Source organism: Gambusia affinis, linkage group LG10 (assembly GCF_019740435.1).
Source record: "Gambusia affinis linkage group LG10, SWU_Gaff_1.0, whole genome shotgun sequence".
In the NCBI taxonomy this organism is placed as follows: Eukaryota; Metazoa; Chordata; class Actinopteri; order Cyprinodontiformes; family Poeciliidae; genus Gambusia; species Gambusia affinis.
This window is the reverse complement of record NC_057877.1, coordinates 6,451,497-6,469,604: the sequence shown is the minus strand read 5'-3', so window position 1 is coordinate 6,469,604 and position 18,108 is coordinate 6,451,497. Positions and strand designations below refer to the sequence as shown.

Below are 18,108 nucleotides of genomic sequence, written 5' to 3'. Positions count from 1 at the left end.
GTTGCTGTTGTACGGTGTTCCCCGCTACAAGAGACATAGCTTTGGGGACCCGTTGACAGGGTCTTCACTTCCTGCTCCAGCTACACCTCAGCAAGACGACTGAAGAGGGCAAAGGTGGGGATCTCCTTAATAAAGAAAAGATCCTGCTGGTAGAAAAAGTAAAATGTATGAGCAGGTGTGAAATCGGGAAGAACAGGCAGCCAACTGGAGGTTTTTTTAAACATGTACATTATTTTTAAATGTAAATTATTACAACTGTATAAGCTTTGAAATTACATGTCAATATTTGTGACTAGTAATTTTAGGAGCAACCTCAATTATGTTTAATGTTTGAATCACCTTTTGTTTGTCACTTTTAAATGATCAAGACACCTTCAAATCAAGGTCACTATGAGATCATTTATACTCCTACCTACATTAAAACCATTTCATAAAGCTGAAATAAGAGCCTGAGTATTTGTAAAGAGGTGGACTGTAATCATAATGTCAGTTATACTTTTTTCCCCCCAAACATCCTATATAGTCAGAGAATCCAGATATCAGCAAGTAAGTTAATAAACTTTTTTATTTATGTGTATAGACATTGGTTATAGTGAAAACAAACATATAGACACTCATTGTTTACATACATATTTACAGTCGGGACACGGCTGTTCATCCTCCTGCATTTTCACTGGAGAATACTAAAAGATTAATCTCTACACAGTATTTGGAAAGCAATGCAACAGTTAAATCCAGTTTTTGCTAATGGTGGAGATCCCCAATGGACTCATATGTGTGTGATCTAACAACTGATTTCTATGTGCATCATGACAACTGCAGAAAGAAAAAAAAAAAAAGATATACATCAAAAAAATATATATTGCATGAACTTCAAAATAAAATAAGCGTCTTCACACCAGTTGCAGCTGTCTTATTACTCTCTACATAATGATGCGTGGGATGGGATAAATGCAGGAGGGAACTCCTGAGCCACCATGAGGTTACAGGTGTGTTCCAGGTCGTAGTGGACACAATTGTGTGTTTTTTAAATTTTTTTTTTCATAGGAAAAATAAACTAACATGACTGTGTTTGTCAAATTAAGCACAAAACACATGCACAAATAACTGTACAAAACAAAGCATGTCTGAAAAATGTTTTCAAAAAATCTCATCCATTCACAAAAGGCTCTGTCAGAGCATGCATGCAAATAGTAAATCTTCTGACGGTGCAGCATCACATCACAGTCAAAGACAAAAAAGATTTTATACATGTGTTACAATAACATTACACGAGGCGAACAGAACAGCATAGCATCATCACACACTTTCAAACGGTCAGTGTCCACATTTTTTTTTTTCCGTGTACGCCCTACGGGTGGTACAAAGAAACGCTTTGAGCAAACCTACCTCGCTAGCCTAAAGGACGCCGCGTCCTCGCAGGGTCTCGGGTGTTCCACTGCAGCTGCAGTAACACTGTCAGCGTTGGGAGGAATGCTACTCGTTAAAAAGGAGACCAGAAACTATCCATGGACTGAGGAAGACGAACAAATGCCAAATACCAAGACAAAAAAAATGGACACCATCTGGCACTATGTAACACAGCCTAAACAGTCTGAAATCGTCCTGAAAGGTTACCTGACTACTTGTGTGTCATTGCCTGCATGTCCTGAATGTACGGTGTCTTCCAAAAAGCGTTGAGCAACCCTGATTTTTCCCCTCGCCCCCCACATTTTGTCAAGTTGCAAACACAATCATTGGTGCATTTTGATGGGGATTTTTTTGTTGTTGTGACAAACCAACACAAATCAGTGCACCATACTGAAGTGGAAGGAAAATGAAGTTTGGTTTTCTTTTTTTTTTTAAATCCAAATTTGAGAGTTGTGTGGTGTGTTTATATCAGGTCCTATTTACTCTGGGGAAAAAAAAAAAAAAAAAAAAAAAAGAAAACTGCAGACAGGCCAAGGAGAAAGTTGTGAAGATGTGTAACCACTATGGAAACAAGGCGGTGTATGCATACCACTATTGCATATTAAATTATACTGGAAGCACTTTGCTGTTCTCTAGCGGTCACAATCATTCTAAATCCTTTCCAACATAGATCATTTACTAAATACTTACATTTATACATCTGGTACATGCTATATTCAAATTAATCTAGATTGTTTGGAAAAAAAAAAAAAAACAACAACAACAAACAAACAAACAAAAAAACCAACTTATTTTAGTAAATAAATTCAGACAAGGATTTAAAGCAGAGTTCACATCCTGAGCCTGGAACATTGTTCAGGTTATTCTTCAAATATTCATCTTAAAATGTAAATGAAGTGGTGAAACTGTCTACCCAAACAGACAACAGCTAGATAAGCAGAAGAAGTTGTGAAAAACTGAATGACTAATCTAAGACTCGTACTCCATAAATCTGACCCTCAAGTACGGTATGAATGGCTAAAGGAAATGCATTAAAAAAGGCATCAGAAGTAGCATCTACCATAAGATACAGTGAACTCAGGTCAAATGAGACCAAAATGTAACTTTCTAGCCCACTTCATCATCCCCCACCGTTATTTATGGTGGTGGCAGGATCATGCTGTGGTAATGCTGTTCTTTTCAGAAATGGAGTTGATAGGCAAACTGCTAAATTAGCAAAACACAGAAAGAAAAATCAGTTGGAGTCTGCAAAAAAATATAAACTTGATTTCCAGTTTGACGTTCAAATTAACTCAGCTAGTAGACTTAAATAACCTAAAAAAAATTTACAACTATAATTGCTGTGAAAAGTAGTTGTAAGCAGAACTAATTCAGGGGGGTTGAATACAAATGCATGGTCCAATTTTAATTTTTTTTAAGCATCGTTTTCCTTCCGCTTGATAACGAAGCACTACTTTGTGTTGGTCCATTACATCAAATCTCAATAAAATGCGTAGGAATTTGTGTTTGTTTTGCAAAAACTATGTGGGGGCCAAAAAGTAAGAGGTATGAATACTTTTGAAAGGCACCGTAGAGTCACATGTAGAAATGTTAGGGTTTGTTGGTTTCTGTGCGGGACACACAATACGACTTTCCATGTTTGAGGCACAGTAATACTCTTATCTACGCAGCGTAGAGACATAAACCGTCGTTACACCAATGAATGCAGAGCAGAGCGCTGGTGGCTCACGTTTGCACTGTAGTAAGAGTTAGTAAGCAGCAATGCTGATTCGTTTGGTGTTGTGAAGTCTGAAGTCTTTGCATGGGGCTAGCAGAAAGTTATCAGCAGAACAGGAGGAGGGACAGAGGAGGAAAGAAAAAAAAATGGAGGGAAAGAACAAACTGGCTTTTTCTGATAGTAAACGGTGCAGGCATCAGAAACCTGCAGTCAACCCTTTGACACAGTGTGCTTTTAGGAGAACTACTAAACTAAACAAACCCACAGACAGTAGTTAGTGCCATCTGTCCCGAGGAGCTCAGGTCAAAGTTCATTGCACGGGTCTTTTAATGTGTGTGTGCCTAGGGGTTTCCGAGTGATCCACGCGTCAATGGTCGCCCCTCTTGGTTTCCCTGCGCTGACTACGCCATTATGTTTCCACCGTCAGCGTATGATAGACACCATGTTATCCCAACACAGACAACAATATGAGACGTCACAGTGACAGAGAGCAACGCCACTCGGCGGGGTTCGGGAATGGGGGTCCACCCCCAATGCAACTTCCATAGGGAGTCCTCTACAAGGACAGCGCTCCTCCAAACGGGGAGTCGGCGGGCAGCAAAACCCCCCACCCACCCACAGCCGAACCCCTTCTTTTTAACCCGGAGGCACCAACTGTCACTGCCTTAACGATTTTGTTGGGTTTTGCTTATTGGTTGTTTATGCTCAAGAGTAGTTGTGGTCACAGTTAAACTTTGTTTTTTTTTCTTCCATTCACCCCCTGAAACCCTCATCTGCAGCTATGACATCTGTCTTTCCTTGTACCATTCCACAAACTCATCCAGCAAAACAGGCCCTGACAAAAGGAAGAGAGACAGAGTCAGTACCGCCGTAACAAATACCAGAGATGCACCAATCCGATATTAATATCTGTATCGGACCCAATACTGGGAAAAAATATATATATAATATAATAACAGGATTTTGCTCTGAATGATGTCATGCTCTATTATCTATATATATATATAAATTATATATTCAGAATGCTTAATTTTCAGAACAATTTGAAAGAAGGTTTGCAGTAGTTTTTTGTTTTTTTTAACATTGGTAGTCAACCGATTGTTTTTGTCAGTTTATTATTAATTTTACAGTTTATTATTAATTGGCTGATAATTAAAGTTGTGTTGTTTTTACATGTTTGACCAAGATTATGACGCTATTGCCATATTTAAGCGAGCTGTACTGGTGCAAAGTTATCAAACAAATGTGTAATTCAGTACATTTATGTCTGCGTTTAAAAAAAAAAGAATAAACGCTTTAGGGAATCAGAATCAGATCCGTTTCGGTAATACCAAAACCTCATATCAGTATCAAGTGGAAAGCAAAGAAAAAAATGGATTGGTGCATCTCTATGTGATCCATTTCCATTCAATCAGGTTTTGACTTACAGGCACCGTCTTCATCATAGTTACTAAGGTCCAGGTTGATTGTCCTGCTGAACTCTAAAACATTGCACCACTGGTCTTTGTTGATGACTTTGTACTTGGATTGCTACGGAACAAAAGAAAAACAGTTATTCTCAGTTTGGTTCAGTGTGGCTACACACGCATTATTGATATGCTCACCTCTAAAAACTGATTAAACACAGGAAACAGAGGCCATGTTTTCCCCAGGAGAAGCCCCAGCATGCACTTTGCTGTGTTCAAGTCCAGACTCCTCTGATCTTTTTCCTGTTCAATTAAAAAAAAAAAAAAAACAAAAAAAAAAAACACCAAAAATACTCATGTTAAAATTCAAAAATTCAAGCAAAAATGACATAAAACCTTTACATTTTTTCCTTTTCTTGTTCTTTCTTAGAATTTTATGCGATACACCAAACCAAAGCTGCACATAGTGGAGATCAGTCCAATACCGAGCTGGTTCTCAGTTCAGCATTAGACTTTCCAGTTGAACCGACTCTGCCTGGTCACACAATTATTTCCCCAAAATATAAAAAAAAAACCCTGAATATTCCAAAATGCAACTTGGAAAACCGAAATACTTTGCCACTGTGCTACCTGACACGATATTGGCCGGGGTTTGAATCCACGAGCCACATGTATTTTCCCTTGGGCACAAGATTGGTTGTTTATTGAGTAAATTACACTGTGATATAATCCATTTACTAATTAAGAAACCTCTCAAAACAAATGGCAGCGTTGTGTAACCATTTCTCACGTGGAGCTTCTCCGATCAGTTGAAATGAATTAAATCTGAACGCTGCCTGTGTGACTTCTCACTCGACTTACCCGAGCGAAATCAAAGGCGTATCTGTAGATGAGCTTAAAACTGGTGCTGTCGCTCAGGACAGATCTCAGGTAGTCGAGGGAATTCCTCAGTCTCTCAGTGGAATCGCACCTTTAAAAAAAAACAGTAGAAGTAGCTCAGAGAGGTTCAATACTTAAAAACAGCTCCGCTGAATTTAACAGAAAGAGATGAAAACATTGTAGCTGGCTTACTGCAGTGAGCCCATGCCTCTTAGCCACTCCTGAAGAGTGAAGTACCCCATACTCTGAGCATCCAGCTTCCAAGCCAGAACCAGCATCACCACCTGGGAATAAAATGTAAAACGACAGTCGCATGAATTGTTAAACAGGAGCGATTCCTTTGGCAGGTTGTTACCGGACCTCAACGACCGGCCCAACAGAAACTGACAGTACAGGTTGAGAGTTTCAGGGGGATTATCTGGGAGAACCAGATCTCATGCCGAGAAGAGCATAGAGGTTCAACAGAAGCATAGAGCTTAAGACTTAACCAAGCAACAAGGGGAAAAAAATTAAATCTGCTTACATTCTCTGGCTCTACTCCAATGTCCTCGCAGAACTTCTCTATGCCCTCTGGACCCACGACGTCATCACAACCTGGTTTAGATAAATGAGCGGCGTCAGCTCGGTTTTTAGAGCTGTGAATGCACAGCAGTGACGGATGGATGAAGGAATGAAGCCAACTAAACCAAATGCATGTGGAAGCTACTTGCCTGCATACTCATAGAACCACTCCAAACATCTTTTACTGGAAAACGTCTCCTCCTCCCGGATCTGCGATGTCTCGTGTTTTCTGAAAATGCTGCAGTTGAGGAGACAGTCAGCAGAACCATACACACAGTACAGCATGTGAATGTGATGGTGTGGTTTAAGATATCCTTTATAAGATCCCTACTGTTAAACAGTAGAAATGGGCATATCTATGCCCATTTCTACTTTATAAATCAGAAAAAAATCAGGTTCTTAGCAACACCACCTTCCACATTTTGTAACAATACAGAGAAAAAAAAAACTTGAACACATTCATTTGAAATTTACGTGATAGACCAACTGAGCAATTACAGGGTTTCTGTAAGTTTCAGCCATTCAAATTTAAGACGTTTTATGACCTTGTGAAGGCCACCTTGATTGAAACTTAAAACAGAAAAACTGCTAGTATGCTAGCCAATATATGCCATGATAGTATATCCTAATATGTTAGCTAATATGTTACTATGCCCTTGGTAGCTAGGTAGCAATACATGCTAGCCACTCTGAGTCTACAGAGTGTGTAGACTCAGAGTGGAAGGGTCGCTAGCAAGGGTATATTAGTAGCTAGTTACTGGTAGCCTCAATCACTTTGAGCCACTGAAGCTAATGAAAAAGTCAGTGTGCTGTTGTTGCGCAGGGGTTAAGCACAACCTCACATATGGAGGCCTTAGGCCTCGACTCGGCTGTCACAGGTTCGATTCCCGCCCTGGTGACCTTCAACGTAAGCCTTCCTGACTCTCTCATTACCCACTTTCCTGTCAATTCACTGTAAAATAAAGGCCACTAGAGCAAATAAAACCTTAAAGAATAAAATTTTTTTTTAAAAAAGTCTCAATGTGTCGAAAAGATTTGCCTGACAGGAAAGTCCCAGGAGAAAATGAAAAACAAAAATAAACAGGCTTAAATAGTCCTGCCGCAACAAAATGTAAGACTTGTTTTTAATGTATTGAAGGCATTTGGATTTTTTTAATGAATGTATAACATTTTAGATTCCCAAATCTAAGACTTTAAGGGTGCATGGACACCTTGAATTAGAGCGAATGTAATCAAAGCATAGCAGTAGTAACTCTGGAGTAGCTGAAGGGATTGATGGCACCAGCTGAAACAATCTGGTCTCAATTATTAGTGATGAACTCCACAAATCTGGTCTCAATGAAAGACTTGTGATCGTGTTAAAAGAAAGCCATAATAAGTGTTGTTCCCAGTTTGTCGCATGCTAAGCAGGAGAGACAGCAAACGCGACAGAAAAAACCAAAAGTGACATTTTTTGGCCTACAAATAAAAGTTTGTGTGAACTACAGAAGCATGATCGCCAGAAAAATATTTAATTGATTGCCATAATTATACCAATTATAATTAACTAGAATTTTTAAGGCCTTTCTTACACTCTCCATTTGTTGTAGCATCTCACCCAAAGAAAAGCTTCTGATGCTGGTGCATCAACTGGTCAAATGCATCATCAAATATCACATTCAGTTGTTATATTGAACAACCTGATGTTGCTGTGATTATTGCAATGCGTCACATTGTGCAGCTCAGGCATGGAGGAAAATACTACTAAACAGTTTTTTGTTTGATATCATCTAGAAACTATGTATCGTTTTTCTCCTACCTCACAATTCAGAAGGTCTTTTTCTTGAGATCTTACATTTAATATCTTACACGAGTCTTGCATCGGTTAAGGCTTTTTTTAATCACTTTGTAGAATTTTGAGATTTACGTGCAAAGTGCGTTATAAATAAAATTTTATTATTATAGAATATTGATCCCCAAGGGGAAAATGGTTACTGTTGAGGAGCCCCTCCAATCCAAAGTGTTAAATATAACATTCATAACAAAAGTGTGAAATTGCAAGTAATTTAAATGACCCGAACATCAACTAAATTAAATAAAATGAAAAACAAGAAAAATTTGCTACAACATGTTTCCACAACAATGTGTTGGTACATCAGAAAATCCCAATAAAACACGTTGAGGCTTCTGGCTGAAATGCAGCACCATGTGGAATAGTTCAAGTGATATGAATATTTTTGTAAAAGAAGAAAAAACAGAAAGAAAAAGAAAGGGGTGGGGGCGCGGGAAAATCGACTAGTTCTTGAACAAAGGAATCTTCCACCTGTCTTGGCGACTTTTCTTGGCCGACAGGTCGTCTCCGGCAGAAGGCCTCCTCTTTTTTCTCGGTGGCATGACTCTAGAGCAGCAAGCTGGGAAGGAAACAGAATTATTATCAGCACTGCTTCAGTCATACGACAAACTGGATCACTGGTTGCCATAATAACATGTAAAAAAGCCTTAAAAACAAATGTATGCTTTACCATCAGCCTCCCTAATTAGAAAACACTGAATAATGGACAGTGGACAAAACAAATCCCTCATTGGGACAGCACTGTTGCAACAAAAATCACTGATATGTCTTATTGGTGCTCCCAATACTATGTGTTGAATGTTCAGGAGGCATGCTGGGAAAAAGCTTCTCACTAGCCTACCATCACAAATGTAAACTTCAATAAGAAATGGGTGCTTTGGTCAAAGATTGGACTTTTCCCCACCAACAGACCAGACTACATATAGACTCTGGAGCTTGCAAGGCGTTATGGAACAAGTGCACCGGAGCTACTATTATTTAGCTAAAGCTATGCAGCAGCTTAGGTGCGACACCTTTTTGAGAACATGTGACTCCACCTGTTGTTTAAAAGTGTTTGACTAGTTTTTGCACAGGACGTCCGAGGTGGGTGTATGTGATAAAGCTCTCTTCCAAAACTTCCAACCTTATTAGAGCGGATGACAGCCTGAACACCTAAAATGTTTTCAAGAGGAAATGCAATTGGGCTTTGAAGGGAAACTGAAAATAGGTCACTGTGGGTTTACCTGAGGGGTGGCTGTCCTGTCCAACGTCTTCGGTCAGATTCTAACAAAAGATTTTTAAAAATAGTTGTGGAAACATGACTGATATGTTCAGTGACATGGGGATTCAAATACATTTTTTTTTTAAAAAGATGACAGCATATATTTACCAGCCGGTGTAAGGTGTGGTGGATCTTGTGGATATTGGCCAGTGTAGTCAGATGGGAATTCAGCTGAAAATCTAGGTCCACAAGAGAATAGATGTAAAACAGTACATTCCTCTACACCTTAAATGTCCGTAACGGTGCAGGGTGTAAGTTGAGTGACATCATCGTAGCCCAAACAAACTCTATCATCGTGTTTTGGGACTATTTTTGGTTAGTAACCAGCAGATCATGCGGATGGTCTCCAAATCAAGTCTTCATGTCCTAGAAAACTGCAGAGGAGGTCTCTCCCTCAACTCGGAACGTATTCGGCCATTTCAGCAACCCTGTCACAAAAATAATCGTGGCCGATTCCTGATTTAAACCCGTCATCAAGTGGTAACTTACTTCCAGAGGCCAAACTTTGGATAAAATAGCCAACGCGTAGGGACGAACGGGAAGCGCTAGCTGCATACCTAAAATAGCAGTCCAGACAAGCAACTTGCACAGAGTTTACAAAGTATCCAGAGAGCTTTGGCCGTATGGGTGTTGTAGTTCTTCTTCCTGGAGGAGGCCATTAAGGGTTGCGGCTCCGCTTGGGATGCGGAACTACAACTCCCAAGCCTTTCCGAAACAACTACTTCTCTCAGACCCCGTCTACCCCCCAACATTTTTCTCCCTGACTGAATACGCTTTACATTGATTAAAAAATGTATCGCTATATGGCTACTGGCAGGAGAGCACTGCGCAGACGTTTTGCAGCAGCTGGTGCAGGTGACGCAAGGAGCGACAGCGGCGCTGCAGCAGGCAAACCAAAGATGTTTTAGACAACTGCGTCACAATTTTCATTCTCCCCAACAGTCCGCAGCTGGCCAGAAAATCGGCCAATTAACGCTGACATTACGACGGTGTCAAGTTTGAGCCGAAACGAGGCCGGCGGGGAAATCAGGCACGACGAATAATAATTATGAAAAACACGCCACAACTCACCGATAACCATCGAAAACAATCTGAACTCATACAACGTCGGCGGGATTTGACTGAGCACTAAATGCACAACACGAAAAACCGACTGCAGACGACCACGAAGTGTCTGACTGAGCCTTCTGCAGGCTCAAAACAAGTGAAATTACAGTAGACGTCCGTCCTTTGTTGTCGCCCCAGACAGTGCTGCCAAATACAAAGAGAGCAGCAAATAACACGGGATTCATCAAACCTCACGGAGCCACGGGACAAAAGCGGATGTAGAAACCCCGCACGTCCGCTTTCTTCTCTCTGACACGCGACTCCCTAGCCGACAAACACCGCAAATTAACACCGTAAAGCCTCTGAAACGTTTCTACTTACTTGCCGCATCAGAGTGCATTTTTATGAAACATACAACTGTCTATGGGAAGTCCGTAGACCGGCCAATAGGCGGGCCTTGCTAGCGTAAGTGACGCCCGCAGACGGTGGGTCCGTTTTCTTACAGTCAGCCGGTGGATTAGCCAGACAAACCGGTGTGAGAGGAGATACCCTTTTGAATAAAGCAAACACTAGGCTTTGAGCTTTCTGAAAAGTTGGAGCTCGGATCCGTTAATGACACCCCACACCCTAGTTGAGCATGGCTCCAGCTGCAAGTCAAAAATAATGGAGCAAGCACAATATTTGGAATGTATTTCTTATTTATCACATTTCATACATCATGTCCGTATAATATACAAACCACCGGAAGTGCAAATAAATTATTTGCATGTGAAAGTTTGTTCATGTTTCAAATGCAATGAAAATTATGGGATGCTCGGCCGGTAATCAGAAGTCAGATTTCTTTCCTTTTCCGACCCAAAAAATAGCACTTGTACTTTGAAGTCAGTTTTTTCAGCAGAAATTACAAAAGGTGACATCCTGATCCCGACATTGAAAGTCAGAGGTCACTGAATAATCCCAGTATGGCTTCCACAAATGTCACTTCTGACAACTTGTATCTGATTATCTCTCATGTTAAATGGTCACATACTTGGAGTATAAAGAGGCTATCCAGGATATGCCCTGAGGTCCTGATTTATGATTCCGTTCAATGGTGAACTGTAATCGCCGATTGTCTCGTCGGTTGGCAAATGGTGCACACCCAGTGACTGAAAGTCGGCTCTATAGGCTCCGCCCCCATTCTTGGTAGCCATTGGTTGCTGTAAGTGACACTTCAAAAAAATACACATTGAGTCCTCCCTCAAACAAAATTGATTGGTCGGAGGTCGACGACCGGGGCCGCACTTTGAGCGTGTCAATCAACAAACCATCCTCGTGCAAACCTAAAATCCAGCCCACGACGAAATATGATTGGTTGTTCGAATATTAATTGACTTCACCAAGATAAGCATGGAATGGGTTTGCTCAATATTGACACAGCAGGACGGTGGGGGAAAAAAAAGTGGTGGTTTTGTCAGTAACGTTTGCTTGTACTGTAAAACTTAATCCACTTCATCGCAGACACCAAACATCCAAACTTCTGGTTTATATACTTCTATATTCTATATTCTTCTGCACAAACGTTATGTGGCATACAATGATGGCCTGAGGCTCCTACTTAAAGTGCCTAGATGGAGCAGTGCTAGCCACATGTTTGTACATACCGCTGTTCCCACATGTGCAGCTGCACTCAGGAATCTCATGTATAAATGTATGTGTAGATTATCTGTGTCATACAATAATATAATAGTAATTTTAGTGAACCCTGTTTTTAGTACAGTGAGATTTTTCTCAAGATTGTGGAAACATTGGCGTCATCATTTATTTGTGACTCAGTGACTGTCATATTATTCTGTGTTTGTCTGTTTTTCCTTTTATTTATCATTTGTGTTTAATATGGACCTCTTTTGTGTCTGGAATAAAGATTGATTGATTGATTGATATATTCAAATTGTTCATGATTGTTTTGATTTCGCTGCTTTTTTGTTGTTATACATTACCTAAGGATGGCAGCGTTGGAATAGTCACAAATACCAATTTTTCCACTCAGTTATAATTTTCATTACGGCTAAATTTAGTTGACGTTTCATTAGCAATTATTATTGCACAGGATTTGTTTTCCTCGCTCTTCTTCTCTTCTTAAACTAAAATAAGTTTATAAGCTGATATTAGCTGGTTAACTGGTCAGACTAACCTGGAGTGGTCTGCTTTACAGACATACATGCAACTTGTAGCTTGCTAACATTTAACAAGCCTAACCCAACCACAGCCCTAACCCTAACATTTTGATGACTGTTATCCTAACTAGAGGATGAGGTGGCACTATTAACCCACACCTAGACTACACCTGATGAAGATTTACTTCTCTACTTAAAAACCTGTGACTACTCTGTGTCTACAGGTAATTTCTTTACTAATTTAGATTGTGAAATTAGTATATATATATATAACTTTTAAGTTATATATATATATATTTTTGTAGGTCTTCATTCTTTCTTTCTTTTTTAATCGCCACATCAAAAGGCTCCTCCACCGGATCACCAAGTGCGTCATATGCAAAAGTGAATGAGCTGGAGTCTTTCTGAATCACGGATAATAGTCATAGTAAGTTTTCTGTACAATAATTAGACTATGATCAGGTGGCGATTGTAAATCAAAAGTTTCCCATGTGTTTATCTGGCTATCTGTCTGGCAATCGAGGTTCCAAAAAAAAAGGTGTGTTGCAGAAATCAGACTAAAGGCCAAGCTCAGATGAAGGTGCGGCTATCTGAATGAGTAGTTAAGACTCGAGGTAATAGGTCATATTTAATACAGGTATTTAATTGGTTGGAACGTCAGCACGTTGTGGGTTGTGCAATCCTGTTGCAAGACTATGTAAATGTTATAGTAACTTGGAACACTAGCCATACATACCCCTTTATGTTTTCACATTGTAATCATGATTCATGAACCTAGGCTTTGTTTTGTACTTTTAGTCTCATATTTCAAATGACAACACTACAGGTGTAGTGCTGTTGTGCATTTTTCCTGATTGAAGTGATTTGTACAGTAATTTCTTTCTGTCACACTGAATTACCTGTACATGTGCAGTGTGTCGTCAGTATTTTTTAAGAGGGGGTGGAATTTAAAATCTAGTCCAGGGAGGAGCCTTTCCACTTAGTTCATCTGAAAGCGGAAGGACGGCAGTGAAGAGGTCGCGTAGCACAACTGGTAGTACGACGAGTGAAACCTCCTCCATCATGAGTTCTGGAAGTGGAGAACCTACAATAGTGAAGACAGGGGAGACTCCTGCGCCTGGTTCAGCTCCAGCCAAACAGGAGTGGAGGGTGAGAGATAATCAAAAACAAAAATCCTTCTGCCAGAGGGCTGTGTGTTCATCTGACACCTAATCCGTCCTGCGTGTGTCTCACAGTGTCCCCTGAGCGACGCTCACGTCCACCGGGAAGATGTGAGGAAGGTGTGGAAAGAGTGCCAAGAGGAAAGCTTCTGGTATAGAGGTAATCTCCTGGAGATATGAAGCACGCGCCACAATACTTCTGAAAATTAGAAATTCTCGCAACTTTAAAATTGTTTAAAAAAAACAAAAAAACACACACTTCAACATGTTTTTCCATGTGTAGAAGAAGTCACTTATTCACTGAAATGTGTGTTTACATTCCTCTGTGGGTTTCAGAGCGAGGACCCCCCCCACACACACACCTCCAAAAAAAAAAAAAAAAAACTAAACAAAAGCAAAAATAGCTTCCATATGTGAACATTTTTGTTTTAAAAAGTACAATTCGGCTAAGTTGCCCAGCCTGCATCGTCTTTGTTTCTGGCTACGGCTGGGAGTGTCCAAGATGTCCACGACAACGTAGATCAAACCTATTTAAAAAGAGAAAAAAAGAGAAGAAAAAAAGCGAGCATGATTCTACAGGAGTGACAAAACAAACAAATGATTTGTCAAAGTGATGGCTAAATGAAAGCAACCTGAGGGGTTTATGTCACGTATCAAAGACAACAGCACCAAAGTTACTGAGACGGTGGATAAGAAACATTCTTGCCAGTGTTGGCTGATTAGAAGTCCAAAAAAAAAAGAAGAAAAGAAAAACTTTTTTGTTTTATGTGGCAACAGGTTTTAATCTTTATCCTCCACTCACCATCAACCATGCAGCTGCTTCTCCTCTTCCCTCACCATGAACTTATGTAAACATGAGCCGACAACAATCAGCGCTTCCTCTATTCGTCCCTTTGACCTCCAAATAATCAGGAGAAGTCTCACCACCACTCCAGGTCAAAGGTGCCAAGAAAGAAAAAAATAGAGTCTCGCGTTGCCGCTGGATCTTGCAACTTGCCTTTGAGAAAGTCTATGTCGTGATGAACAGTCTGACGTTTTACTGCTTTTAGTAATTAAGAGTGCAACGTTATTTTTGTTTAACTACAAATATTTATTCCCATGTTTTGGAGATTATTATTATTTTTATTTTTTTTCCCAAAGATTGCTGCATAAATATGCTGAAGGCATCTAGACATCTTCAAATTCCTTGGAAATTTAAAGAATTACAATTTCATTCATGTAAAAGTATGAGTACCTAACCTTCATTTGATTTTCAATGAACCCCCCAAAAATGCACCCAAATACAAATACGATGGTTGATGCATTTGCTAATAGAAAAATGGTGGGAATTTTTTGTTTTTTTTGGGGGTGATAAACAAGAACCTGCTGATCACCAGTCATTTCGTCCGATTCCGATCTCTGGCCAAGTGATCAGTGCATCTCTGTCATTTATCTGCCATTGTATTCATTTTATTGGCCCCTTAATATCATTTATCCAATTTCCCTTTCTTTCAGCTCTCCCCCTGTCTGTGGGCAGCATGGCCGTCACTGGTGGTCTCATCTACAATGGTAGACACTCCATTATTTTTCAAAAACGCCACAAACAATGTATTTCTCTGCTGGATTTCATTTAAGCGAATGTTTTTATTCCCATACAGGTGTTTGGAAATCGTCAGCAAGGTTTGGCCCTTTCCCAAAACTAGCAGGTCTGTTCTATTTTCTCTGCATTTTGTGAGTTATAATAATAATATTAAGTAAATAGTGAGTTTTACGTGTTTCCTGTGTAGTTGCGGGTCTGCTCGGGTTTGCAGTGGGAAAAGCTTCGTATGTTGGAACTTGTCGGAGCAAGTTCCAGGAGCTCGGTATTAAAGACGGCCCGGGAGCTGGGCCCTGGTCCAGAAGAGGTCCAGGACACAGGTGGGCACGGTGATGGCTTTTCAGTGTTTAATCATCTCATTGTTTTCAATATTTTACAGAGTTACTTGTCACAATTTGCATGTATGCCTACATCTACATCCAAATTCTCCTTTTTCTGTTTTCACAAAAAGAACGAAAGAGTTCAGAAATTTCAAGCTGTATTTTATAGAATCTCATTTCAGTGCTAAACAGTCCAGATCAGGGTTGACCAGTCCAGTCACTTTGGATTTTGAACTAAGGACAATCAAAGAATCTGGAAACATACAATCCAAAAAGAACTGTGAAATAGTTCTTAAGTATGGGACAAACATTTGGGTCACCTGTTCTATCAGCCACCTGCCCCACACAGAAAGAAACACAATCATTATCAACTAAACATGCAGATAAGCATTATAAGCACTTATAATTTTCTTATCTCAACAGACACTGCCAACATGAGTGTGAAGAATGTAAGAAAAAATCTCAAGCTGCACCAGCAGAGCAAGCTCAAAGTTAAATGCACACAAAGCTAATCTCAACAGTTCTATAAAAATGAGAGTAAGAAAAAACATTTTCAGCAACTTTTATGATTTTGTTTTTCTTCAGTCCTTACCTTCATTTATTTTCCATGTTGTCCTTTTGTTTTCTTTGCATTTTCAGCCCCAGCATCACCATGGAAGGAAGCAGCTGTGTGTATTTACCTGTTGCAGCGTGTCTTGATATCGAATGTGAACGTACTCCATGGAAGCTTTCTAGTCTCCTTTTGTTGTGTGTTTTTGTTTTGTTTCCTTCTTCATAAAATCCACTAGAGGGCGCAAGAAGACTTTCAGTAGAAATGCAAATGTTTTCTTTGGTTTGTCTGAGTAAATGCAACCTTGTAAAAAGAGTCCAAAGTCTCTTTTGTAGGTTTAATTATTATCAACATTCAAACAGACAGGAAACTTCCTATGATATAATCTGAGTAGGTAACCTATACCACCAAACCAAACCAAAGTTATTGTTTTTTGCCTGCTGAGCAAATGATAAAAACTTTGCCATTTTCATCTATGTACACTGAGGAGAAATGTGTCATTCTGTGTTGTTGAATCATCCTCCTATTGCAACATTACACACTTATGACTTTATTTGCTCTATAGCAGAACACAAGGTGTGATTCTTTCCTTATAAGTACCGTACATCTGATGAGGACCTCTCTCCTCCACAGCCAAGTAGGCTTATATTTGCAGTATTTTATTAAATTAATAATAATTCATCTTGAATGTATTAATGAGTTGCGAAATGTATTTTAGTAGTTTGACTTAGTTTCTCTTTTAATTAGGAAAAAAATACATACAATGCAATATCTATAACTTATTCAAGGCCCCTCACATCCAAGTCCTATTTATGACAACAGTCTAAAAAACTCTGTCCTGACTTTTGGTTATGATCTGAATTTCCAATCAAAAAAAAAAACTGGTTTATTTTGATCCATGGACTACTGACGAATGGATTAAAAATTGAAATAAATTGCCTCCGAACCAGGAAATAAAATGTATACAGAGTGGAAGATAGATGCAGCAGAAATGCCTTATGAAAGATTCTAAAAACATTTAGGTCATTCCTTCTGTTTCTGAGTTGTGGTTAATACTTGACAGCAGTCACACAGTGACAACTGTTAAATATCAAAAATGTTTATCATTATGCTGCTATTACAGTGTTACAGAAGTATTTATGAACTTGTTTAGATCCTGTAACAATGCAACCAGAAATCTCAATTTGTATTTTTTTAAAGTTTATTAAAATTTAATTACAATTACAAAACATGTAAAATTTATTTAACTCAGGCTCACATTTTTAGATATCAATTAAATCATAATTTTACTACCAGAAACGCTTGAAAAAAAAAAAAATTTGCACACTTAGACAACTTAAGCCACTTGTCTGCATTTTTGCATCTCATTTGAAGTTATTTTAATTGTAGTTTTCTTTTGAGCTCCCCGCCCATCATAGCACATATCGGTGTACTCCGGGAAGCAAAACAAATGTACAACTCTGCCAATGCCGTCCTCCGAAAGACGCCATCCAATCAACAAGTAATCAGCTTAACGTTGGAAAGTAATTTATCCAATCAGAAAACTCTGCTGCATGTAGGCGTATTTTTTACACCCAATCATAATCAAGAAGGAGGAGCCAAAAGGCTTGCCGTTGGCTTTGACAGAATACCTCTACCGACTCACAAACAGACTGCGAAAAAAAATAGAAAAAAAATCACACCACTACGCAAATCCTTCCAATGGAGGAGGGCCAGAACGTTCAAGCTCGCTCGGCAAATGAAAAGAACGTCTGCAAGCTAGCGACCTAGCTCAACTAAAAGGAAGAAGCAGCAAAAGTTGTAAGTATCGTCAACATTTCAGATACTGCTGAAATTAAGAAAAAAAGTGTTTTCTGCCAAACGCAGCTGGCGTTGACCTGAGTTATTAACTTTGTTGAGATTAACGTTAGCCTTTCAAAATAGGCTGCCATAGCATGCTAAAGAAGGAGTTTGGCTGTTCTGCTAGTGTTGGAGTTAATCGCCTTCCCTCTTTGCAAGTTAAATGGTAAACACCGCTCACGTACGTGTTGTCATTGCTTGCATCGCTTCCTGGCGGCTAGATTAGCCCCTTATATTTTGTATGTTGTTGGCTTGCGGAACGTTATTTTAGCCTTTACAACTGGCTGGTTGAGCTAAGGCAAGTTGCTGGTGCTAGTTAGCTCCTTGCTCAACACTAGCAGTTTTCTCTATAGAGTGAGAACTCTAGGCTAAGATGCTAACTAAAGCTTACTGTA

At 39.5% G+C, this 18,108-nt stretch overlaps 3 protein-coding genes across 7 annotated transcripts in view; 2 read left to right on the top strand and 1 right to left on the bottom strand.

Moving 5' to 3' along the window:
- Positions 1–547: 547 nt before the first annotated feature.
- Positions 548–10,583, bottom strand: dcun1d4 (DCN1, defective in cullin neddylation 1, domain containing 4 (S. cerevisiae)). Of its 4 annotated transcripts, none has more exons than XM_044129130.1 (11): positions 10,494–10,583; positions 9,174–9,244; positions 9,028–9,067; positions 8,276–8,363; positions 6,123–6,211; positions 5,936–6,006; positions 5,605–5,696; positions 5,395–5,503; positions 4,732–4,836; positions 4,555–4,657; positions 548–3,962 (listed from the first exon to the last, which is right to left on the bottom strand). In XM_044129130.1, exons 1-11 carry the CDS (start codon positions 10,510–10,512, stop codon positions 3,907–3,909), a joined length of 843 nt encoding a protein of 280 aa, XP_043985065.1. In that variant the 5' UTR covers positions 10,513–10,583; the 3' UTR covers positions 548–3,906. The 4 variants fall into 4 exon arrangements, with proteins under 4 accessions (XP_043985065.1, XP_043985067.1, XP_043985066.1 ...); XM_044129132.1 differs by lacking the exon at positions 10,494–10,583 and adding an exon at positions 10,363–10,487; XM_044129131.1 differs by lacking the exon at positions 10,494–10,583 and adding an exon at positions 10,137–10,350.
- A 1,751-nt stretch (positions 10,584–12,334) lies between these two features.
- ociad2 (OCIA domain containing 2) lies at positions 12,335–16,821 on the top strand. Of its 2 annotated transcripts, none has more exons than XM_044129129.1 (9): positions 12,335–12,492; positions 12,615–12,695; positions 13,227–13,417; positions 13,504–13,588; positions 14,923–14,976; positions 15,066–15,113; positions 15,195–15,324; positions 15,748–15,861; positions 15,955–16,821. In XM_044129129.1, the coding sequence occupies exons 3-8, from the start codon at positions 13,331–13,333 to the stop codon at positions 15,818–15,820; spliced, it is 477 nt and encodes a 158-aa protein (XP_043985064.1). In that variant the 5' UTR covers positions 12,335–12,492; positions 12,615–12,695; positions 13,227–13,330; the 3' UTR covers positions 15,821–15,861; positions 15,955–16,821. The 2 variants fall into 2 exon arrangements, with proteins under 2 accessions (XP_043985064.1, XP_043985063.1); XM_044129128.1 differs by having other exon boundaries at positions 12,337–12,492; positions 15,964–16,818.
- A 694-nt stretch (positions 16,822–17,515) lies between these two features.
- The window catches only part of LOC122838457 (protein furry homolog-like), an 86,291-nt gene continuing 85,698 nt past the window's right edge, over positions 17,516–18,108 (top strand). The window contains exon 1 of the mRNA XM_044129119.1: positions 17,516–17,674. The gene's annotated coding sequence lies outside the window, so the exon portion shown is untranslated. The remainder of the gene's footprint in view (positions 17,675–18,108) is intronic.